Source organism: Grus americana, chromosome 2 (genome assembly GCF_028858705.1).
Source record: "Grus americana isolate bGruAme1 chromosome 2, bGruAme1.mat, whole genome shotgun sequence".
NCBI classification, from domain to species: Eukaryota; Metazoa; Chordata; class Aves; order Gruiformes; family Gruidae; genus Grus; species Grus americana.
Genome location: NC_072853.1, coordinates 113,039,015 through 113,063,759, shown reverse-complemented (window position 1 = coordinate 113,063,759; position 24,745 = coordinate 113,039,015). Strand labels below are relative to the sequence as shown.

At 40.6% G+C, this 24,745-nt stretch overlaps 2 protein-coding genes across 9 annotated transcripts in view; one reads left to right on the top strand and one right to left on the bottom strand.

Annotated features, from left to right (window-relative positions):
• Positions 1 to 724: 724 nt before the first annotated feature.
• Positions 725 to 17,713, bottom strand: MPLKIP (M-phase specific PLK1 interacting protein). Of its 2 annotated transcripts, none has more exons than XM_054815794.1 (2): positions 16,778 to 17,713; positions 725 to 1,966 (listed from the first exon to the last, which is right to left on the bottom strand). In XM_054815794.1, exons 1-2 carry the CDS (start codon positions 17,135 to 17,137, stop codon positions 1,817 to 1,819), a joined length of 510 nt encoding a protein of 169 aa, XP_054671769.1. In that variant the 5' UTR covers positions 17,138 to 17,713; the 3' UTR covers positions 725 to 1,816. The 2 variants fall into 2 exon arrangements, with proteins under 2 accessions (XP_054671769.1, XP_054671768.1); XM_054815793.1 differs by lacking the exon at positions 725 to 1,966 and adding an exon at positions 9,435 to 12,246 and having other exon boundaries at positions 16,778 to 17,366.
• A 2,079-nt stretch (positions 17,714 to 19,792) lies between these two features.
• SUGCT (succinyl-CoA:glutarate-CoA transferase) overlaps positions 19,793 to 24,745 on the top strand; it is a 346,273-nt gene continuing 341,320 nt past the window's right edge. For 6 of the 7 annotated variants that reach the window (XR_008575765.1, XM_054815788.1, XM_054815787.1 and 3 more), the window contains exons 1-3: positions 19,793 to 20,082; positions 24,169 to 24,220; positions 24,314 to 24,387. Coding sequence is in view for 6 of the 7 variants with exons in the window: in XM_054815788.1 (XP_054671763.1) it covers positions 19,905 to 20,082; positions 24,169 to 24,220; positions 24,314 to 24,387 (304 nt within the window). In the remaining variant the exon portion in view is untranslated. The remainder of the gene's footprint in view (positions 20,083 to 24,168; positions 24,221 to 24,313; positions 24,388 to 24,745) is intronic. The other variant, XM_054815789.1, reaches the window with a different exon arrangement.

The following is a 24,745-nucleotide window of genomic DNA, read 5'->3' as shown; positions in this document are numbered from 1 at the left end:
GACATGAGCCCTCATATCTAAATCTGATAAAAAAGGCTTGATTGCACCTCCAAACAGAAACACAAGAGATGGGGGGTTGTATACTTCCACCCAAATACCACACTTGGTCTTGAAATCAGTGTGCTTTTTATTTTTTTTTCCCCCCAGGTAGTAACTCTTGTTGAACAGTCTTCATAACATAAATGTGTTTCACAATTTCCTGTACATACTTAGCTCATTTAGGTATAGACAATTTGGACAATTTCGGTAATTTTTTATAAGAGAAGTAAATTGGCTTTGGTACTATATTCTAAAAGAATGAGTTCTATCATTAGCTTCAAAGATGCTAATACAAATGCAAATGCCGCTTTGCGGGCCTAAATGTAACAAAGGCACTAAAGATGTGGTAGCTAATGATTAAAATTTAGGAGGGTTATTACGTGGAGCCTTACGATGTTTGTGTTTGGGGTATTCAAGGAGTTTTTATTTTAGGCGCTATTTGAACCACGGCACTAAGAGATGAGGGAATGGAGAGGAACATGGAGCACGTGCCTTAACATTTTAATGCAGTGAAATGTAAGATCCCACATAAAAGATCAATGAAATTGGTCACATTTATACGACACAAAAAGCTGAAATGAGATGGCAGTGAAAAGGACGGCTACCTTCCAGTATGATCCTGGACATAAGGGTTAATATCATTCTTAGGCAGAGGAATATTAATCAGTAAGATTTTAGTATATAATTTTAATGATTTTAAAGTAAATCATTACTTTAAAACTTATTAGAAAAGCTTCAGAAAACAGAGAAACAATCCAGTCCTAGAAAAAATGTCCTAATGTAATTTAATGGCTCGCTCTAATTGTGGCAGAGAATGTTCAAATGTTATTTGATCACCTCCCTTAAATAGAAATTTGATACATTTAATACAATATTAAAATGTAAAATTTAATCTGTTGGTGGAAGCTAACATTAGACAAAGCCAGCCTAGACAGAAAACAGCTTTTGAAGTGACAGCAATTAGCCTTGGTATCAACTTCAATTGACAGATGTTGGCATATCTGCCATCTGAAATCTTTAAATATTGGATATCTATGTTCTGGTTTAAACGAAGTTGTGGGTTGATGAGGGAGTTGCCAGGTGAGGTTTAGACCTAACATTGTGCAGGATATCAGGACAAATACTTTCTAGCACTGACTGATGGACACTGAGGTTTGGGATTTGTCAAAATCTGTATTAGGAAAAAAATATTTCACATGCTGCTTTAGTTTATGGAATCCACATTTTACTGAAAAGGTCTGTATTCTGTATCTCTGAACAAACTAGCATCATTGAACCCACTCTTTGAGACTCAATATGTACAGATTTTGCTCTGAACTTTAAAAACTATTTTTAACTCTTTGAAAGATGCTTAAAATTTGGAATTAGTAAAAAGAAATAAGAAAATAAAAAATCCATCAGCACAAAGATAATGAAGCAGGAGTCTGAAAAGAATTTGCAGTAAGAAAAAAAGGAGAAAAATACAGACAGGTTACAGATGGAGGTACCTTTGCAGATCACTTTGCAATTGATTTTTCAACAGCAACAGTATTACTACTAGGGAGGTTACTGAGAGCTTCTGTCCCGAGATTCATTGTTGGAAAAGCTCACTTGAGTTAGATTTCTTGTTTCAGACACCAGCAAGTTTAGTTTGAAACACAAACTATCCAAGCTCTAACTCATTTGGTTTGAAAGCACTTGCAACATCCGCTTTGTCAGGAGAACTTGGGGGAATAGTGGTTGTCAGATCAGGATGGAAAAATCCTCTTGTGATACAGATAGCTCTGAAGAAGGTAACTTATGGATGGCGTAAGTCACAAAAGAGTGGAAGCGTTAGAGAAGTATCTGGTTCACATGGAGTGTCAGTCAAAGAAGGAATATGGGATAGTTGGTGGAAAGGGAGTCCAGAGCAAAGTGAAGACCTGGCCACACAAGAGTGTTGTGGAGCCTGTGAAGAAACAGAATAAAGAAATGAATGCAGGTTTTACTATCTTTCTTGAGCTTTCTACTCTTTTGTGCCACTTATGGGGAGACTTGTAGCACGGTCTGGACTGATACCCACGTTCTGTGCTGATGCTTTGTGATACTGCAAACAAATGGAGAAGGCTCATGCTGGACTGGCAGGGAAACGCTGTACTTGTGAAGAGGCAGAGCCTTTCACTAGAGTCTCCTTGCCAGGTGCCAGAGGGGAAAGCCTGCTGCACTGATGATCCTCCCCAGGCACTGAAGTTTAATGCCGGGAATTGGATTATTTGTTTTGGGATGCTTACACAGCAACAGACTACTCGCTGGTAAAGGCGTATACTTCGATTAGATGTGTTTCTGCTCTTTTTCTCTGATACGTCAATACAGTCAAAACGACACCAGAATCTTGCTTCTTCCTTCTGCTCATTGGAAAGGTTACAAGACTGAGAACAGTTGCTCCGTAGCAGATCCTCTGGTTGCTTAAGATTCTAAAGTAGAATTTAGCACTGAGGGAACTGAGGCTGGACTGAAGCTGAACTATCTTTTTAATTGACAGTAAATTATTAAATATACTGAAAAGGAAAGGTCCCTATGCACACAGACTTCGTATTTTTGCTGCTTGTAAAAGCACATCTGCTTTCTTGTCATTCGTGGATGGAAAAACAGTAGTATGTTCTGTGGCTGCTGCAGGGAGAGTACCTGATTTTATGCTTCTGTGAGGTAGTTTTCCTCCCTCCAACTTGGTGTACTATCAACACGGATATGCTGAGTAGAAACATGAGCATTTAAGAGATGGTTGTGTTGGGAAGCTACCAGGAAGAACTGGGATCAAGATGACACTCTTTCCCCATGCCCTTTTCTTACATACTTTTTCTGTTATCTTCTCTGTGACTTTGCCTCTGTCTTTGCAATGATTAGCCCAGATTTGAGCATCACTTGTCTTCAAGTTCAGAAGAGAACTTTTTCTTCATCTAGAGAAAAAAGGGTGGCTGCTACAGTAGAGGCAGGTCTGCCTTGTACAGTTCTCACTGCACGTCTGACAACCAAGTCCACCACTCAACCAATGCAGGCTCAGTTAGATGAGTCGGGAGCATTTGTGTGCACTTTACTTGTTGACATAGTTCCATCATCTCCAGCAGTGTAAACCAACAGGACCTTTGGTGTACAAGGTATCTTGGGTGGTTGAGTGGCACTGACTCCACTAAATTCTCCAGCACATAATTATTGGTAGCAGAGCCCTGAAGGGTGGATTAAGCCTATTCCAATGGAAGAAGCAGGAAAGGCAGGTTTATTTCCATGGAAAAACCTATGCAGAAAAGCCTTAACATATAGCTGGTGTACAGACAGTTCTGAGAAAAAAAGACGAGGAAAGAAAGACAATAGAAGACCCACCAGAGACAAAAAAATTATGGTTAGACTACCTAAGTTATCTTCTCTGGATGGAGTTAAGGGAGTGTGTGGGTAAAAAGAAAAACAAACCCAAACACCAAAAAACCCCCAAACAAAACAACAAAAAAAAAAATCAACAAACACAAAAAAACCCCAAACAAAAAAACCCCAACACCAACCAAAACACCACCACAATCCACTTTTGGTAGGTAATAACAGAAATATAAAGTACACAATGCCATGTGGATGTGTTCATTAATGTATTAGAATCTACTATTTTCAAGCTGTAAGAAGATAAATGATAGAGAGGTCGTTAATGAAAAGCGAGTTCTGTCGCTTACTGGAGCAGACAGAAATTAACCCGGGCTATTACCAGATGTGTATTCACGAAGTATAGACGATAGCTATTTCTTCCTTACCTCACAGCAGTGAGGATGATAGGCTACAGGAGAGTCAATGTATAAAACATCCAGCAATTATTCTGAGAGGAAATTAAATACTGTCAGAAAAATGCAACCAGATGCAATAGATACCCTGAAAACAGGGATTTAAAGTTTCTTTGCGCAAGCTTTCTACATGCTTGGAACTTTATTTTAGAAGCTATTCTAAGTACAGGAACACTGCTGGTAGTGTAAGCCATCTTCAGTTTCAACAGGGACAGAATTTGGCAGTTCATTCATTTGAAAACAGTTATAGCAGTTTCTCAACCTGTTGTCCATGGTGCGCATACTGATTTCTTAACATCTGGAAATGAACAACCAGATCATTTTGCTTGGTGTAATTTAATTGCCATAGCAACCAGGAGGCTATTAAAAATCTACAGACAAGGGAAATAGCTTTAGGAGAATGGAATGGCAAGTAATCAATAGAAGGACCCTGTGAAGGTGCCTTCTTACAGTTACCAACCAAGGCTGTACACTTCGACCATTATCTTAGCTTAAAAAAAAATAACAACTGATGAAATGAGACTTATGCAAAGATGCTAGACTTCACAGACAAGTTGTGAAGGTACTTATTCTCTTCTGCAAACTCAACTTTAGGAATAGTAACATGGTAACTCCCAACATCTGTTAAGGGAATAAAGCTGAAAGACTTACTTTACATCATTAACCTAAAAATCTTCATTAAGCCACAGGAGGTAGTGGTTTAATTTTGAAAGTGCTGTGCATCTACTACTTACAATCCAATTACTGTTGATACTACTCCCCAGTTGGCAATCAGTGTTTTTTAAAGCTTATGTTTGCTCTGTTATTTGTGGTTTATGCTCTGAGTCATCCACAGAAGTTGTCAATTAGCTTGATTCCTCTTCCCTTGTTTCAGCGTTAGCTTGTGTGATGCTTGAAAAGGGGATGATTTGTATCAGTGTGAAAGAGGTTTTGTTCTTCCATTTATTAGTATTTATACTAATAGTTGCATCAACATCATGTTCAGTGGCTTGAACTCTTAGGAATTTCCTCATGCAAACTACAAAGATTTAAACCAAAGGCAAACACTTGTTGACTCTACACTAACAGCTTTCAACTGTCTTGACTACACAGCAATTAGATTGTGGCTAAACACATATGGATACCAGAAGATTGAAGTGTACTTCAATACAGCGTCAAGCAGCATGATTACTGCTGCCCATAGAAGTGGGGTAGTACATGCAGATTTTTGGTGCAGCCCATTTTAAAAGAATTGTGTTAAGAATTTCAGCTTGACATGATTCTTTGCCTCCTAAAACACCGTCACTAATGAATAAATGAAAGAACAATTTAAATTCTCTTGACACCAATAACATAGTGGCTCACTGTAGGCTTAGAAAATGAAAAAATCCCTTGAGCTGTGTTCATGTGTATGGGGGAGGGAAGAGGTCTTTCTTGTTTTGTCCTTGTTAAAATCCCTTTCTGGCTGCAATCTGGAAATGGGCTAATACAGGTTGTACTGAATTGCAACGATGTCCCTACTCATGCAGTCCCTCTGGCACTGCCCAGACCATGATTTCCATCCCAGCATCTCAACTGCAAAAGCTCTGACCCAGCACGCCTGGACAAACCGCATTGGCCGGTTCTGGAAAATGTAAAGAAAGGAAGGAGCCTCAGATTCTTTTCAACTATACTATGCAACCCCCATCAACTATATGAGGTTTAACAAGGCCAAGTGCCAGGTCCTGCACTTGGGTCACAACAATCCCAAGCAATGCTACGGGCTTGGGGAAGAGTGGCTGGAAAGCTGCCTGGAGGAAGAGGACCTGGAGGTGTTGGTTGACAGCTGGCTGAATATGAGCCAGCAGTGTGCCCAGGTGGCCCAGAAGGCCACCACCATCCTGCCTTGTATCAGCAATAGGGTGGCCAGCAGGAGTAGAGAAGTGATTGTCCCCCTGTACTCAGCACTGGTGAGGCCGCACCTTGAGTACTGTGTTCAGTTTTTTTGGGCCCCTCACTACAAGGAGGACACTGAGGTGCTGGAGGGAAACAAAGCTGGTGAAGGGTCTGGAGCACAAGTCTTAACGAGGAGCAGCTGAGGGAACTGGGGTGGTTTAGTCTGGAGAAGAGGAGGCTGAGGGGAGACCTTACTGCTCTCTACAGCTACGTGAAAGGAGGTTGTGGTGAGGTGGGTGTTGGTCTCTTCTCCCAAGCAACAAGTGAGAAGACAAGAGAAAATGGCCTCAGATTGCTCCAGGTGAGGTTTACGTTGGATATTAGGAAAAATTTCTTCACTGAAAGGGTGGTCAGAAATTGGAACAGGCTCCCCAGAGAGGTGGTGGAGTCACCATCCCTGGAAGTGTTGAAAAAGCGTGTAGACGTGGTGGTGTTGGGTTGACGGTTGGACATGATGATCCTAGAGGTCTTTTCCAACCTTAAAGATTCTATGATTTCTATGATTCTATGATTTCTACTTGAACTAAGACTGACAGTTGAATTTAATTAATTAAACTTATTTTCTTTCTTTTGTAGGGAAAAAAAAGAAGTGTAAATTTAATACATCCTCCACAGTCCCATCACTGTTACCTGGAAAAAAATGAATACTCAGAATTAAGCAGTTTTAATATTTGAAAATTACTTCCCTGGTAGAACTTGAAGGTGTAACTTTTCTACTGCCAAAAAATACTGACATTTGAAATCAAAATGCAGGAATACTTTAGTCTAAAAATTTAAGAAATACATACATGGTGTCTAATGTCAAAAGCTTTCCACATCCAGTGAATAGTACAGCCCACAGCTTTATGAAATTGAGTAGGTCCAGTATTCTATGTAAAACAGACTTTTCACTTTTATCAGAGAACAGGCCAAATGGTGATTTAATGGCTTTGACCAAAGTTCATGTTGTGGAAAGCCTTGAAGTTAGCAGTTACAAGTCAGTGTTTCTCTAGAAGAAAAGTAAGAACAAGACAGGTCTCATAGTTTGTGAGGCTGTGTAAGAATCCTTCTTTTGTGTGCAAGGTAATTTTTGAGAAATACTTTTTTCCATCTTATTAGGGAGTGGGATGGTATTTTTTCAGCTCTTTGTTAAAAATCCTTTCTACCTGCAATCTGGAAACTGGCTAATAAAGGTTATGCTGAACTGTAATGATGTCCCTACTCATGTAGTCCATCTCGCACTGCGCAGATCATAGTTGTCAGCTCAGCATCTCAATTGCTTAATTTTTTGCTTCATTTTTGTCTTATTAAAGGCAGACAGAGCAGCTCTCATTTTAATAGCAGCAGTGCCAGCAGTATTAAAAATTTCACTCAAACTGTACTGATACGACCCCTTTTAGCCACAGAAATTACTTTCTTGTATACAAATGTTTATACTTCAGAAAAAGAATCTGCAAGAGCCACAGATGAGTGAACAAAGGACAGCGGCACTCACCTGTGATTTTACTGAAGAACAGAATGTGCAACAGTTTTAGGAGTTAAAACTACAAATAAGAATTTATAGTGCTTGTAAAATATAAAATGCAGGATGTGCACTAAGCAAACCACTGATACAGTTTTAAAATGCTGCAACCTACATACAGGTGACGAAACAAAATGGGTAACTGCCTCAAAACACCCCACGGGGCCCCACTGCACTGGAACGACAAGAAACTTAGGGGGAACCTCTAGGAGAGCAAGGGTAGTTTGATGACCCTGGTGTGGCACCGAGCTTCTGCCCACCTGTTTCTAGCCCAGTAGTCAAAGGTTGCCTAGTGTCATCAAGGAAGTAATGAGGATGAGAAAAAGCTATTTTAGCCAGATCTAAAATGCTTTAAAGGCAAGGCCAAGATTTGAGGTCTAACACTCAAGAGCTAGTAATTTTGTAAAGGTGAATTCAGAAGTCCAGGTTGAGAAAGTGTTCTTAAACTCTAAGTCAGCAAAACACATTTTAGTGAAAATGGCAGAAAATGAAAATGATTCAATTTGTCCCTAGTGAGATGTTCAGATGAAGAGTTACTGTAGGCAAAAAATCTGATTGTGAACTAATGCCTGAATTCTGGAACTATATTACTGGTAGGCGTTAATACAACTTGGTGATTCCTTTCCTTTCTTGTGATGTAAGAAGTTGTTTGAGACATCTCAGATGACAAAGAAAGTTTATCTATTTGCCTCTGTCAATTGGTACACAAGCTTCTGAAAGCCTGAGCCACAAATATCATCACATGATTCTTCACCCATCACTGCAGGCAATCCTCCCTTTTCTCTCCTAGTACAAGATGGGAGGAAGGTAAGTGACAAGATTTGGGGAAAGGAGAACCAAATCTTTACTCTTCATAATTTAGGAAAAATGTTGTAAAACCAAGTTTAATTCATTGCAAGATGGTCTTGGCTCATGTATAAAAGCACACGTATGAATCTGAATTCAGCTCAATTGCTAAACTGAGCAGTTTATTGCAGAGTTGGTAAAAAGCACTGACAGAAAAATGGATGATACAATTTTCAAACTGTAATGTTAGATACTTACGTATCTTGGTTGCATGAGTAAATCCTCTGACATCAGTGAGATTACTCACAAGCATAACTTGAACCCAGACTATAACTACTTTTCTTTAGAAGGCAGCTGAATAGCTTCCTTGTAGATTTTCCATATAATGCATGTTTCCAATGCTGCCCCTCAGATGTCTAATTAACACATTTCTATAAAGTGAAGAGCACATGAAGATATCCTTAACAGAAGAAAAACCTGACTGCAAAAGTAGTTACCCATTCTGTTGACCAGAGAAGCATTTCCCCTGCAAAGTGTTCCCAGTTTTGACATTAGAAAAATGCCACATCTCAATGCCTTATTGCTAATTCTAAAGAGAAGTAGCTTGCTATGAATTTTTAAAATCCTGTTTTAATTGAGATTTTAACATTCTAAATTGTTTTACACTTTCAATATAAAATAGCATGTGCAAAGTGCCAGAGAAGAATGAATATTCCGTATTATAAAGTTGCAGCGAAACCCCAAACCTGAACTATCTTTAAAGTATTACAGTACGCAACTTGGGCTAACTCCCCACCCGGTGTGTTGCCAAGTTACACAGAATTGTATTCAGTTATCGTACTGTGGTATCAGCACAAAGTGTAGTAGCACTGCAGTTTGCTGTTAAACACAGTAGCAAACAGCAACAAACGAAATTAAATTTTTGCCAGAAGAGAGTTAGTCATGAGTTACACAGCTCCTTTACAACTGAATGGAAGTCAGAGGGACTTGCGGGACAAACACAATACAAAACAGAATGAAAAAGAAGTACATCAATCCAAACTTCTGAAAAAGCAGCTAAATAACTTACCTTAAAGTCTAAGAAGTCTGCTGAAGAAAGAACAATGCCCATATTCTTAATGTGTTCATTATAGAAGAATTCCTTCGTTAACAAGACACAGGCACTATTTTGTTTCATGGGCTCATGAAGAAAGGATGTATTTGTCCTGTACTTTTTATCATCAAATGCTATTTCCAGAGCCATACTGTTACTATGAAGTGGCTTCATTAACAAATGAGGAAGTGATATATCCTATCTCCATTAGAAACATGTGGGGAAAAAGGATGTTTGCCATATGGGAAAAAGGAGAAAAATCAGTGAGGAAGTAAGTGCTTAAGCTTCCTGGATATCATAGCAAGAAAGGCAAAGCTTAAAATGACTTTAAGTACATTATATTTATAGTTCTGAACATGTGTTCATGCATTTTACAGCTATTCAACAACAACATTTTGAAATTTTACTGTAATTGCAGAATTCCTCCTAGAAGCCAGAAAGGTGAATCACTTTTAAGTTTTTGGTGCAGTATGATGAGGTTATTAAGTTTATTACATCTACATTTTAATTCCTTGCTGATTCTTGACCAAATTACTGGAGTCTTTAGCAGTATGATGTACTTATAATTGTTGGGTCATATCCTGAAGTGTACTGAAGCAGCATCTTAACAGATGGCATTGTGGAAGGCCTGTATTGATTAAACAACGCTTCAAGATTATTTCCTCAATTCTCTTTCTGGAACATTTACCTTCGTTGATGTCTGACACCCGGTTCCAGGAGTTAAGAGTTATTACCAGAGGAGGCTGGCTTTGATCCCTGGGTCAACTGCAAAGCCAAAGTGGAAAAATGCATCTTTGCAATGTGCAAGGGCAGCTGATATTGGCTACTGTATAAGCAGTCCCACCTCTAACAGTCTCTCTTCTGTCATGAATCCTTTTCCTTTCCCTTCTCCTTGCCAAACCCAGTTTCTTCTGATGTCTAACTGGGAACACATCATAACTTTAGTCTCTTAAATAACATCGTGTCTGTTTCCCCAAGATCACCAAACATTTAAAAAGTGCATTGAATTACAAAGGAAACAGTAACAAAAAAGATAACTCTCTTAAGCACCCTGTAACTTTTTTTGTGAGCTTTACAGCACCTGACAAGGTTAAAATTAAAAAAGGACAGAAAACTTTATACTTCATTTTTCACAAGGACATTGATTAATTGATGTATAAATTCTAAAGACTATCTACAACTTGTCAAGTCATCTCAGTTTTGCTGGTACGCGTTACAGATAACAATATTGATAGCTGCCATTTAAGGCACAGTTTTGATTCTGGGATGAAGATTTAACCATTCTGCATACAAGCAGGCATTATGTTCTCAGTTCTTTGAGCAGCCTTTTTGGATATAATACTAAAACAATACCGTCAATTGGGGGAAGACACAAGTGACAAACTTTAGATTATAGTCATAAAAGTACGAAAGACTCAGCTAGCACATTTCAACATGCTAAGCCCCCTTCCAGTTCAAAGTTCTTCCTGAAGGCAGTATTAAGCCAAGACATTTTACGCTGCAAGAGGTAAAGAAGTATATAGGACTATTCCACCTCAGCAAAAGACAAGTTTGTAAGAACAGTCTGATGTGATTCCCTGTGCTTTTCTACCTAACCATGCTTCAGGACTACAAAAATATGTCTTCTGTGAAGGACGTAAGAAGTTTAAAACAAAACATATGTTTTGAAAACTGAGCTGATGCTTTTATTTATTTTTAACTAAGTTTTCACCCTCTACCTACTGCTTAAAAGCCAAGATCAACAAACAAATAATGGTAGATTCAACAAAATTTTGGTATCTACTGCAGGCTTAACATGGCATGTTAAGAGCATGCCCACAGCTGGAACTATTTCTTATTTATTCTAGATTACAATATTCACTACTGGATTTAAGAACGGATCTTCCATATAGACAAGCCCTAAAAAAATTTTGTTTTCCTCTTCTGTATAAAAATATAGCGTGCACACAAAACAAGACTCCTCTAGACAAAGATGCCTGCCATAGGTTAAAAAAAAAAATTAAAAAAATTTGAAAAATCTTGTATAGATTAAAAAAAAGATGCTATGCATGTACTAATGTCAATGGTAAAACCAACTTTCATTCATTCTATGCTATTCTAACAGGTGGATCCAGAAAGTACATTTATTTAATCTTGATGTTTTATGTGCTCCTTAGACTTTGCCACTGAACAGACTTGTTATTATAATCCAGAAATGTCTAATTTTGTTCCAAATAATTTTTTAAAAAAATACAAAAGCAAATGATTACAGAATTATGTTTACGACTCAAGAGCTGGTTCAACAAATTAAACTTTCCAAAGACAATACATTTGTTTCCTGAGGTGGCCAAAAGTCACGTTTCAACTTCATGTTACACTACAATTAACAAAAAATACTATGCACAAAATCAGAGGTTAACTACAGCATACAGACACATTTACAGAAGTCACCTAATTTCACTAGTACTATTTGTGTTAATGTGTACACCTTAACAAAAGTCCTAAAATAATCTTTATACATTACAAAACAAGGATTTACAAAACTTTATTTTATTTCCAAGTTACTTCATTCTAAAAATGTTGAAACATAAAAAAATACCATTTCCTAAAGGAGTTTACAATAAAAGGCTAACAATCTGGCATGGAAGAGGTAAATATATGGAAACCTGTTTTAACAGTCACAAATCAGTCGCTGGTGATTAAAGAACACTTTGTTCTTCAAAGCTGGTAGGCACTTCCACGTAGCCAGAAATGTAAGTTTTCCTACCACTCCTTTTCCCTCCCATACATAAAAATATCCAATGCGATAAAAAAAAGTAGGATAAAAGGGTGGACATGTGATCAAATAAAAGCATTATCTAAGGTCTTGATTACTGTTCATCTTGTGTAAGTGTAAAGATTTTGTCCCAAAGTTTTCCTGACAAGATGGAGTTATTTGGCTTTTAAAAGTGTTAGCTGAAATACCTCCCTTTTTTACCAGTATATGTTGTTTGCTCACTGCTGTATTGTTGGTTTATGTCTGTAACAGAAACTGGCTCTAGGCCAGCCCATGGGTCCTCAAGCATTGAAGGTCTGTAATAGTTTTCCACATCATTAGACACTCTTTTCTCTCTGCCATGCGCTGTACCAAATGGAGTAGATGTCCTGGGTGATCCCTTTGGAAGAAAACCATCAGGTAAAGAAACATTTAATAGACTAATTCAAACTAAAGAAAAAAAATTACTTTCCTTCTAATGAAGCAGAGCTTTGAAGCTGATTATTAATGATAATTACTACTCCTCACCTGCATCTTCCTCAGAAAATATTAACTTTATTATACTTTTAATTATGAATGATGATTTACCAGGATAAGAAAAAAACCCAAAACAACAGTCTTCAAAATACTTGTTTACGTCACTCTGGCACATAACGACAGAAAAGCTCCTTGTGCTATTTTTCGTAAGTTGCCTAAGTCAAGGACATGTCTAACTGAAAAGCTGAACAACAAAACACGGAGTTAGAGGCTGAGGAAGAGTTGGTAATGTTTGCAAGAGCAGAAGTCAGGTATTAAGTACTTATAGATTGAACACTGCACTGTATAAGGCACATAGCTACAATGAACCAAATAACTTACTGGGAACCCCCCCCCCCCCCCCGTTTTAACCAAACTAGTGTACTGTGAAATTTGAGAACAGAGGGCCTTATTTGATATACAGTCTGGATGGTAATCAGTGATTAAGCAGATACTGTATAAAAGAAAAAACTTTGTATGGAGCTTTTGCTATTTGATTATTTTTTTTTAAAGATCAAGGATCACCACAACTGCTTCTGCAAACCTGCTACAAGCCTGCAACTTAAAGAGAGCTAACTATGGCAAAGGAAACTGCTATAACCATTTTCTCATCATCCATTGTTCCTCGGATTCACTTCCCTAAAAAGGGAGGTTTTGTCTAAAACTATGGTTAAAACAAATGAGTTTAAATGAAAAAAGTTAAACAACCTATACTACAGATACATAACAGTTAAGTCTCCAAAGATGCCTGTTGCATTCTATATGATCAGAAGAACAGGACTCCTGGAGGCTGATTATCAGCCTCTGACTTTGTAAAGGAGCGTAAAAGCCCTGATTAAGGGCTGCTTTGTGATAGTATTTGAATTTGACTAATAAGCCCTACAGAATCTATATAAATAGATCATATGAAACAACTTATGGGTAAAACTGAGAAGCAGTGCCATATAGCAAAGGTCCCTATGCTTAGCCAGAAGAACAGAATCCACTGAAAACTGCTGAGTCTTGAACCTATTTCTGAAAGTGCTGCAGCAGGAGCCTGCTTGTGTGGTCCCAGCAAGTACTTTTCTAGACCTCCTAAAGCTTGATGATAATGGATACACAACCAAATGTAGGAACATCCATGTCTTATTTACAGGGCATTTGTTTCTAATGATCCGTCGTAGTACAATTAGGTTATGGAGCTAAGATGATGATCTTAAAACAGAAAAATTACTAAAAGGTAGAGAATTACTTTATGAAGTATTGTATCAAAACCATGAGGGAAAGGTCAGTGAATCACCTCAAAATACAGCTAAAAACTTTCTAAGGGACAAGGAGTTTCCTAGAGCTAGTCAACATGCACTAGCAAAAGTGACATTAATGTTCTTTAAGCACTCACATTTAGTAGTAAAGCAGTAGTACACAGTGCATTCTATCTTCAAATTGAATAAAAAAATGTGTTTAATGGAGAACCTGTAACTCTGACATTGTAAAACAGCTTGAATGTGGAGTTTATTTAAAGTTATGTCTAATCTGCAGCACTCAAAAGAAAGCTGAACTGACACAACAATCTGCAGTATCCGGTGACAAAAAAAAATCAAGACTCTTTTGGATGGATTTATTTTATAATATTAAATTTCACTAAAATATAATGCAGGCCATCAGTAACACACACAAAAAAAATCAAGGAAACGTATTATTATGTAATACCAGATTGACGGCCTTCCGTGAGTGTTAAAAAAAATAAAAATGTGATTATTCATATTATAGGTCTGTGGAAAAGGAAAATAGCCCTACCAGTGCAACTGAAACCATTCTGTGCAAAAGAAACTGTTTGGTGCCAAAGATACCTTAAAAAAAACTTTATACTTTACTGCCACTGGTGCCAACAGCCTCTTCTCACTGAACGTTCCTTAAAGAAACAGCCAATCTATTGTTGATACTTTTTTTCCAGATAACAAATATCTCTCTACAACAGAAAAATAATATAATCTTTTGGTGCTATCAACGTGTTACTGAATGTGGTACTACTGCCTTGAAAATGGGGACGATCACTCCCTTTATCAGCTTTCTTCACCTGATGTAATTTTAGCTGCTGGCAGATGCACAGAAACACAGAAATCAGGAGATTTGAAAAAAATTTTTTTTTTTTTTTACTTTCTGTAATAGTTTTCAATCCATCACCAGTAACTATCTACTGCTACTAGCTAGTTCACTAACTCCTGTTGAGTGTAGAAAGGGAAACACTATCGCTAAGTGAATTCTAAAAGGAGATATTCAAGAGCTACAACAAACATCTTCATAAAATTTAAACAAGATGCATCTCTGGAAAAAAACAGAAAGCTCTGTAAAGTATTGGCCACATAAAGGTTAAGTCAGCCATTTTGGAAAAAGATCAAGCTTACTATCTTTCTGTTTTCTGTTCATTTCATAAAAAGAAAATCTGCAAACACAAAATGAGCACAGAATACTAATAACATGTCATTAACAGAACACTAAAGTAACATAGTGTCTTTTAGATTTCCTGATGAGATTTTAAAGGGTCACTTAAAGATTTTAATCTCAAAGGTGACAGTAGCATCATAAATTTCAAAAGCACTGTAGTCTCTTAACAATAGCATCTACAGAAGAGAAGTAAACAATCCACATACCTCAGAAGAAAGTTGATGATTAGAACATGCAAAAAATCCCTCTGTCTGAATCTACTCATGGCCTCACAGACTGAGACTCTTGTTGCCCATATCAAGAAAATGGGGACTCACGGTTTATGAGACTTTCTCCCTCCATGGTTGCCTCTATGGCCCTCCCAGGCAAAACAGTCCATGTGTATACACGTAAAAGTACACACATACATATTACCTTAGTCTTAGGCAAAGCTACAGACATATGATGCCTTTATAGTCTTAGAAAGCATCACCATCAGGTCAGTGCTCCTAAACTACTCACAAGGTCTGCAGAAGGAAAGGGAGGAAGGAAAAATGTTGTGACTCTCTGTGACTGGATTCAAACTTTAACTTCTTTATGTCAGGCTTCTTACTTAACACCAAGAATGGAGCCTATGAGACTGTTCCTGCCCACAGGTCCTCACATGAAACAGTTCTGACTAAAACTAGAAGCAAAAGGATGCCTGCATATTCTTCTGCTAATTTAAGGCAGGTTTTTAAAAAACACTTAATTGAATATGCAAAGAGTGATTTTCTGAAGGGAAATGTCTAGACATCGGTGACATAAACCATGCCTCCAGAATCTGCAGTAGAAACCCCACATCCTTTGCCTTTTCAACAGGTACAGAGGTTAAGCAATCTGTAGGCTTCCACTTGCTGTTGTGTTGAAGAAAATGTACAAAGTTAATAATGATCCCCTTCCACCAACTATGAGATTCCTGTAAGATAGTTATCTGCACCGTAAAAAAGTAACCAAGCACCATTTTTGAATGGAAACGCAACTAGGCAGTGCAGGCACATTAAGGTTTTACTAATCTCTATTAAGATTTGACTTCATTATTACACTATAATCCCTAAAGTGTCAGCAAGAACACCTAAAAATCTTATCATTGTCTGTACTGCATGTGTCATTTGTTACACTTTTAAGGTTCCCCTAATAGTGCATAAAGCCAGCTATGTACATAAAGTTGGTATCATCTCAAGAACTGTCATCCCTATCTGCACTGCCAGTCGCATACCCCAACTAAATCACTTAAAAAAAGCATAACTCACAGAACCTGTTATTGGCAGCTCTTGGGAAAACTACTTTATACAAATTAGAGCTTTCACTGCAATGCAAAGACTTTAAAATGATACTCTATTATCCCAACAGATGCTCTCATTTCTGTTTAAAGGAGCCTCAGCTTAATTCTCTATAGTAGAGCACTCCTTTACTCATGTCCCAGAAAGCTGTGTGCGGATAGAGCAGCTTCCATGATGTAAGACAACACAGGCAAAGTAAAAACACACAGCACTTCACCACTGTGCTAAAGAAAACTGATCAAAAGGAGGTACATACAAGGGGAAGAGGTGTTTGCTATAGTTTTGGGTGGTACTTAATTTTCCCTCTACCTTTCACGTGCCAGAATATGAAAAGAAGAAAAACTACACTCTTTTGAGTCCTTGTATCTTCACAACCACAACAGGCCTCAGCCAGGCCAGGGGTCCTCTTCCCTTTCCTGGTCACACAGCTGCCTGAGCTGAGGTCTCTGCATCTTCTCTACTGGGAGAAAAAGAGATGCTGCCAGTGTGGTGCAAGTCTCGCTCTCCCCTGAACATCGTGGTGGAAGAGATGGATGCTGCGCCTTGCTACAAACCCTCGGCGTGCTCTCCCCTGCAGACTGAGGGCCCCGCTTAGCAGCAGCAGCAGCTCACTCCCTCCCTCCCTCCCTCCCGCCCCTGCCCCGCTGTGCGGAGGCGCAGGCCTGTCTCCCTTACCGCCCTGCCCCATACCTGGTAGTGCCTCTGGAAGCCCCCGGGCGAGCGCCTGTGCTGCTGCGGGTGCGGGGGAGCTCCAGCCGGGGATTTGCCGCCGTACGGAGCCGGGTACCGGGGACTGACGCTTTGTGGCCTGCGCGGGGTCTGCCCCCCCGGCGACGGGCTCCCGAACCGCCCGCCGCCGCCGTGAAAACTGTGGCCTCGGGGCGAGTGGCCGCTGCCGTAAGGCCCAGGCCGGTGGCCATAGGGCGGCGTGTGGTGGGGGCTCCCGTAACCCCGCGGGGAGGGTGGCATGGGGCCTCCGCCGGAGGGAGGGCTCTGGAAGCCGCCGCCCGGGTACGGTGGCGTCGGGGGGCGGAAGCTCTGCCGGTACATGGTCGGGGCCGGCGAGGCGATGGCGGAGAGGAATAAAACCTGCGCAACGGCGTCCCCCAACAGGCTCCTCGGCGGGGCGACGTCGCTTCTGTTTTTTTTTCTCTTCCCCTCGTTTCCCCGCTAGGCGACCGGCACGTTCCGGACTCAAAAGGTTCCGGGCCGGGGAAGGCGAAGCGAGGGACACCCGGCTGGTAAAGGTCGCTGCGCGTGCCCGGGCCAGCGCTCCGCCCCGGCTGACAGGGCCCGGAGAGGCGGCGGTGGCGGGGCCTCGGCTCGGGTGGGCTCCGCCTCCGCCAGGCGCGTCTCCACCGCAGGCCTGCCACGGGGACGGCTCCGGCCTTGGCGGACGCGCTTCTTCCCGGGTCCCGGAGAGCAGGTCCCCGCGGCGGTCGTCCTTCCCGCCTGGAACAGGGAGGCGGGAGGGAGAGCGGCTCCTCAGCGATTTGTCACGCTGACCCTGAGGAACTGTGTGCGTTTTAAAGCTGAAGAGTAATAACCTGAAGTAAGAGAGTTTTAAAAGATGTGTAGCAGCTATGCTAGTTAGCTCAGATTAATAGCACAGCACTAACCCGCAGTATTTGTGAGCTCGGTAAGTGAATACCCACGGTATTACAGTTGGTAAAAATCAACAAGATCAGCTGTTATAAAGCAAAGCAGGTATTTGCCTAACATTTCGTGGCACTTCAGATATGCTTATTTGTACTCCTTTCTTGTGTAGTCTTTTAATATATTAGCCTGCAAATAACTACATACGTTATAGCAGTCCAAATTGAAAAGACGTACAAGGGCACATTAAAGATTACTTGAATGGAAAGGGCTTTTAAAAATCAGTTTGAACTGTCAGCGACTCTTCAGTAGAGTGGTAGCACAGGCAATGAGACCTGCACATACAAACTCATGGGAAAATGCTCTCTTGGAGGAGAACCTTGTATTTAGTGACATGAAATCAATAAATGTTATTTATTAGCATTCCTGCTCTGTTCTCAGCTATGTTAATGCAAATCCTCAACAGCTCAGTGAAAAATAGTAAAGAGTTTGTTTTTTTTTTAATTTCCCATCAGTGCAACAAAGCACCATTCTTTTTTAGGACATGGCAACGTATGAAAGTTAAATAGGGCTTTTGGAACAGCAGTGAACAAAAGTTAGCCAATAAAATAAGCAGGATGTTTCTATGTTTTGTATACCAGTCTTGCTTTTCTTTGGTTTTAAACAGTTGTTGTTTGTTTTTTTGTTGGGTTTTTTGGTTCATTTGGGTTGTTTTTTTTTTGGCAATGGCAGTAACTCACTTTGTATTCTTAGTGAACTCAGCTCTCCACTCTGTTGTACACCTCTGTGAAAACACGGAGCAATATCCTTGCAATTCTAAAATGGAGAGAGACTAAACCTACTGACTTAAATTTTTTCTAATCCTTTACTGTTTTATCTTCTCTAGAAGACAAATTTTCTATAATTATTAAGCATACAAGGAATGCCATGTCTACACAAGAGAGTTTATCAACGTAAGTATCAGTTTCTCTGTCTGATCAGTATTCCAGAAAAGGATGGCTTCATTTAATTTAAACCCTTTTCACACAAAACGAATTAGAAATATGTATTGTTACACACATTATACTGGGATAGTTTTGCTGATGCATTCCTTGTTGACAAATCCTAATTACTTCTAGGATTTTAAGCACCCACGTCATACTTTTCATTATACATAGCGTGTCCACTCAACAAATGCATCACATAGATGATTTTCCCTACATTCTTCCTCAGCATTCAGGACGTCTGACATGCAACGCTTAAGGCTGTGCTGTCCGTAATGCTCATTTTCAAGCAGTCAGAAGTTTCAGCTATTCTTGAGATGCAGCTGTCGTCTTATCCTCACAGCAGGTTTCTCATAAACACTGAACCTCTGTGCAGGCTTTTTTATCCCGTTGCTGAGCAGGAAGACACCACGGTGTTCCTGTAACAAGCCTTCCGCTCTGTCCTAACACAAACTAAAAATAGTCTGAAAGTCCTTAGGTTGGAGAAGAAGTGCTTAAAGGTCAATTCAGGTTAACCCTTCCATAGCTATATACAACTGAAGCGATGGCTTAGAGTGTAAGCAATATTGCACCTTTAATGAAATAAAACTGAGATCTAGGACCTACCCCGTGCTAGTGAGAGGGTTTAACGGCACCCAGTAGAATGCCTACCTTGTAAGCGCAGAAGACCATTGTGGGGATATTTTATTTTTATTCCATCTTGGCAACGTTGTATGTTGCAGTCTGTGCACCGAATTGGAAGTACAATTTTCTAGCCATCAACCATCGGCTTGTCCATGAACTAGGTGTTGCAGCAAAAAAACCTTGTCTATTTTTGCATGAATACTGAGGTTTTTACACAGCAGCTGGAATTACTGCCGCAACACCTGCAAGACACCTCCCTGCTTGATAAAGTCCAGCCCCCTACGCACTAAGAAAAACAGGAGAGACACCCTTTTAACCGGGAATTCTTTATAGCAGGGACGAACTCTCCCGCCACGGAGGAAGGAACGCAGCAACTGACAGCGGCCCCAGGACTCACGGCGGGAAAAGCCGGGGACGGCGCCGGCGGGGAGGCTACGCCCCGCGCCTGCGCGCCGCCCCAACCCGGGAACAATTTAACGCTCCACCCGGGTGCGGGAGGAGGAAAGGGGTGGTGGTGAGAGGTGCATGCGCGGTGTCGCGAAGTGCGTACCTTTTCGTGACGCTCGCTGAGGCGCTCGGCGTTGCTTCGAGTGGCGGGTCGGCGGCGTGCGAAGATGCTGCGCGCAGGGCTGGGAAGAAGGAGGTGCCGATGTGGCGGCGGGTTGTGGAGAAGCCCGTGTCCCGCAGCTGTCGGAGGCAGCGCCTCACCGCGCTACTCCAGGGCTCTGAGCGCCGCCTCCGCCTCCCCTAGCAACGGCGGCGGGGCGTGGGGCGGAGGCGCTCCCCCGGCAGGTAGCTGCGCCGTGCCCTCGCCCTCCTCCTCCTCAGCCTCCCCTTCCTTCCCTCGCCTCCTTGGGCCCCTGTGCCCGTTAAGTCCCGCCGGGGCTCTGAGGCGGCGCCACACGCACTTGAGCGGCTCGGGCAGGGGCCGGAGCCGTTCCGCTGGGGGGGGGGGGGGGGGTGCGGGAGGGATGTTAAACACCTGAGGGGAGGCTTCTGCCGCAGCCCCCTCGCAGCACCGCGGTCCGGCCCCGTGGCCTCCTTCTCTGAGGAGAACGGGGCTGCGCCGTGCCCGTAGCCAGGTGCCGAGCCCGCTGCCAGCCCTGTCGCCCCCCTTGCACGGCACCGCGGGGCCTGCGGCGCTAGAGTGAGATCGTGGGGCTGTGGGCGGGTGGGTGGCGAACGGGGTCGCTTAGGGGCAGCGCGGCCGCTTGTATAGCTTTGGTCCGCTGCTCCGTTCCCTGCTGGGCTGCGGGGCTTTGCCGCGCCTGACTGCGATGGACTTTGCACAACGGCTGTGCCGCGCTGCCGGCCGCTCTGGTTCGCCTGCGGCAGGGAGCACAGCAGCTCTCTGGCAGCTCCAGCTAATATTTTTTTTTTTGGGGGGGGGGGGGTGGCGGGGGGGGGAGTGCCTGCTGTCTGGTTCTAGGCCTGGTTTTCCTCAGATTACAAAATTAACTTCATACAGGTTTGTTTTTTTTTTAATTAAGAAAAATAAAACCAAGCTGCAATGAAGTAATTTTCCTCTGGCTTTCAGCTCTCTGTTATTTAATAACATAGAAAAATATTAACAATTGTGTTGATTGCATTAGAATCAGAGGAAGTTTGGAGTTTTGTTTCCCCAAGATGAACACACCAAGTGTGTCCCTGGTTGGAGTGTACCTATTGATAGAGATTTAATCCACAGTAATGATGGACTTGATCATAACTGCATGTATGAATTAAAACTATTGATTGTGCAATCAAAGTAGAGGCAATAGACTTAAGGAATGATGTCCTTTGGAATTGAATGTAGTTGGAATGGAATCTATTTATTTACTGTTAACTTGCAATGGTGCAAAAATACTAATCAGCTCTCTTCCCAGTGCTGCCTTCTGTCACAAGTATAAAGGAAAGCTTTTTTTGGGAATAAGACATGAAAATTAATTCCTGTTCTGTAGAATGATCTCCCTGTTGGTCCAGGACCAACCCTGGGACAACCTACTGAGCTTAACTACAGAGTTTAAGTCATGTTGAGATGAGTGTATCTACTTACTTGTCATCAAAGTTATTTATAAAAAGATACATATTGCTGTGTAATTTACAGTAAATTTGAGCATCATGAGAATAAAGAGATTACAAATAAGCTATAGTTAGAGCTGCGAGAGTGGATTTTTCTTTAAATCATCGAGTTACTAGAATAATTAAAAGCAAAAATACAAGAGAAAATGTGAGTTGAATTTTAGACAATTTAGCCTATTGAGCCAGAATTCTAACAAAAAACACTCTGCGGGGAAAGTTTAACTTTGGGTATGTGCCTGATAGGAGGCTACCAAGGAGAGGGGGGAAAACCAGGAGATGCTTCTAGTCAACACTGATCAATTCTGATCTCATCTGTTTGTGGTGTGGTTCTGTTTCTTTTTGTCCCTGCAATAAGGGGTTGGTAGCACTGTGGTACACAGGATCAGTGTACCAGAACTGCTGTTTCTCTGATCGTCAGAAGGCTATTATAATTGTTTCAGCAAATTAGTGTCTTGCTGGAATGCAAATCTAGGTCCTATAAACTTTGTTTTGTGAATATATGTGTTTTTCTAGTTTGAAGAGACTTTCTTTTTTCTCAGATTTTCGAAAGTAAGTTTTGATCTCTCTTCTTTCATGCATTTCTTCATCATTGTGGACATCAGCATTATTTATCAGCCTTAAAAAAAAATTCACAGTGGTCTGTTCGTACAAGGATTGTACTCTCCTGTTCCAACTATAGAGGAGTCTTAATCCCTGAATGGAGTGTTATATGTTACCATAATGTGAGTGATATGATAATTATAAGGGTTCATCAGTCTTAGTTATGCATAAATGCCTAATTACAGGCTAAATGCATATTTACAGGCTAATCTTAACACTTTATAGGCTTCTTTGAGAAATACCTTTATGGCTCCTGCAACTCAGCCACAGGTAGAGAACCTGTTAGCTCTGAAAAATTGCTGCTGTTCTGGTAGTGTATCTCTGAGAAATGTAAGTAACACTAAATGCTGGCTCAGGAGGAGAGTGAACCACTGAGTGAGTGCAGCTTTAAAAAGTGTGGAAAGAATAGAGGAAGATAGACCATTTTTGTTAACTAAAATGTTTTGGTTTTTTTAGGGAGCTGTGCTCTTCAGTAAAGCTGTTGTTTACATATTTTGTGTAAATGCATAGTAATGCCATTGTGAAGCAAATGGTGCACTCAGTGCCTTAACAGACAAGCATATGCTTAAGTGTTTGCTCAACTAGAGCTGACTTGATAAAATTGAGGTTACGCAGGAGAATCTGTGGTGTTTACCTGGCACTAGCACGAGTATTTTCCAACACCTGGAACTCTCACTGATGTGTGCAGCATTGAAGAGAGATGGCAGCCCAAGTTTTCCTAAAGGCTTTGAAATGTGCAAAATACATGGCCACTCCTAGACGTGCTGCTTGGTCTGCATATTGTATTAAAACCCAAAAGTCATTAAACTCAAATCCTTCTGGAGTGACTGGTAATAATTGGGGAAAATGTCTTGAAGATGACGAATGGGATGCAAGCGTTCTCATTGAGAGCAGTACAGTGAATGAAAACATTTTAGCAGAAGCTTTCAATTCCCAATGTTGCTTCATATCTTGCTAGCTTTTTACTTTTTTATATATATCTATACCTATTTCCTTCTTACCATATATACAGTAAGGTAGGAGGGAGAGTTATGGGGATGACTGAAGGGTTGCTCAGGTCTGAGGGAGGCAGCGTGGAGCAGCTGACACAGGCATTCACAGTTGCATGACTTGGGAGACACAGCACACTGCCCTGCGCATTTTGAGGGACTGTGGTTCTTTTCTCTTCCTGTTCTGTAAGAAAGTCTATGCCTTAATTAATTGGTGGGGTTTTTTGTTTGATTTTTTTTGTTGTTGTTTTTTTCCCCCCATGTTTTACATCTTTCTCTTACCTGGAAAAACACCAAAAAGAGATGCTTACCACAAGTTAGTATTGTGTAATTTTTGTGGTGTTACCAGCCAAGTGCTTTTTTTTTTTTTGAGACCACCTTCCAAATAGTAATGAAATTAGTATCCACATGGAGTAGTGAAGAGTTTACATCCCCACCCTGCAGTTAAAGACACTGAGTTAGCAGAAGAGAACCTGAAGTCACCCGAGAGATAGTTGGCAAAACTGTGGTCTAATCTATGAGATTGGTTGCATTGTCTGTGATGCTTACTGCCACTGCTGCTGTTTCTTGGAGCTAGTAAGGTTGGAAAGGGTGAGGGAAAGGATGAAAGCGTTGTGATTTCCTCATGGTTGTCTTGCATGTGTGACTGCCATTGAAAGTTAAAGTTAGAAAAAGTATTTCCTTGGTTCATGCATTGTTTTCAGTTTTACAACCTCCTTTTATGGAATGCAGATATTCTTTTTTTTTTTTTTTTGTATGATGAAAGTGTGTGAGTCTACACAGGTCAAAACACTTTGTGAGGATACATGCTGCGCTTCACATTGGTCTGCTACCCAGTAGTTTTAGTTTGTGTCATTCTGATGTTGCTTGCTATGCTTTTAGTGGATCTTTCTTCAGAGTAGTCTTTAAAAGCTATATGAGTGTTTGTGGAAGGCAAATATCAAAATATCTCTAAAAAGTAGCTTTATTGTAGAATTGCTAGATGTTTAGAATAGGTTCTGCAATGTTAACCATAAGATTTTCCAACTTTGAAAGGCTTTACTAATGTAATATACTCCTAATAACCTACCTGTGCAGAAAGCTTTATTATCCTTTTTTTGGGAAGGGAGATGAGGGAGGATGATGGGAGAGTGTCATAAAAAAAACAGTGTTTCAGACTACCAATGAGAAACATATCTTACAAAAAAAAAAATTCAAGAGTAAGTTACTGTTTTCTGTTTCTTGTCAGGTGCTAGTAATGTAAAGCCATTGGATGGTGTGAAAATTCTTGATTTAACAAGGTTTGTGTTTTGTCTGTAACTTGGAACAGTCTGTCTAGATGTAAATATTCTGATAAGAAAAACTAAGAAAACAATCTTTTTTTAATATTGCAGGGTGCTTGCAGGGCCCTTTGCCACAATGAATTTAGGAGATCTAGGGGCTGAAGTTATCAAAGTGGAAAGACCAGGTAAGATTTTTATTTATCTATTTTAGATATAATAAGAATGTGGGGTAGCTTAACAAATAGTTGTTTATGTATTTTAAGTAATACCTGACCGAGAAAGCAAGACTGAAAACTTTTGGAAGTATTTAGAAAGACAATACTATGTTTATTTGGTGCTGGTGTGTTTTTGGTGACAATGTGTGTATGGTATTGTGCTAAGAAATAATTAATTTTGCAGCTATTTGTATACTTTTTTGAGCCAGCAGTTTTCAAGTTTTGGGAACATTTTGCATCTTTGTACTGTTTCTGGTATAGTAGAGAACTAGTTATTAGTAGGTTTGCTTATACATGTGTGATCTGTTCGCTTGAAGTTTGATACGGT

Excerpts from the sequence above, each read along its gene's own strand:
- MPLKIP (XM_054815793.1), bottom strand. The coding sequence starts at position 17,137 with ATGTACCGGCAGAGCTTCCGCCCCCCGACGCCACCGTACCCGGGCGGC. Across the intron at positions 12,247-16,777 it reads GCTTCCAGAGGCACTACCAG|GGATCACCCAGGACATCTAC; the intron begins GTATGGGGCAGG and ends TTTCTTCCAAAG.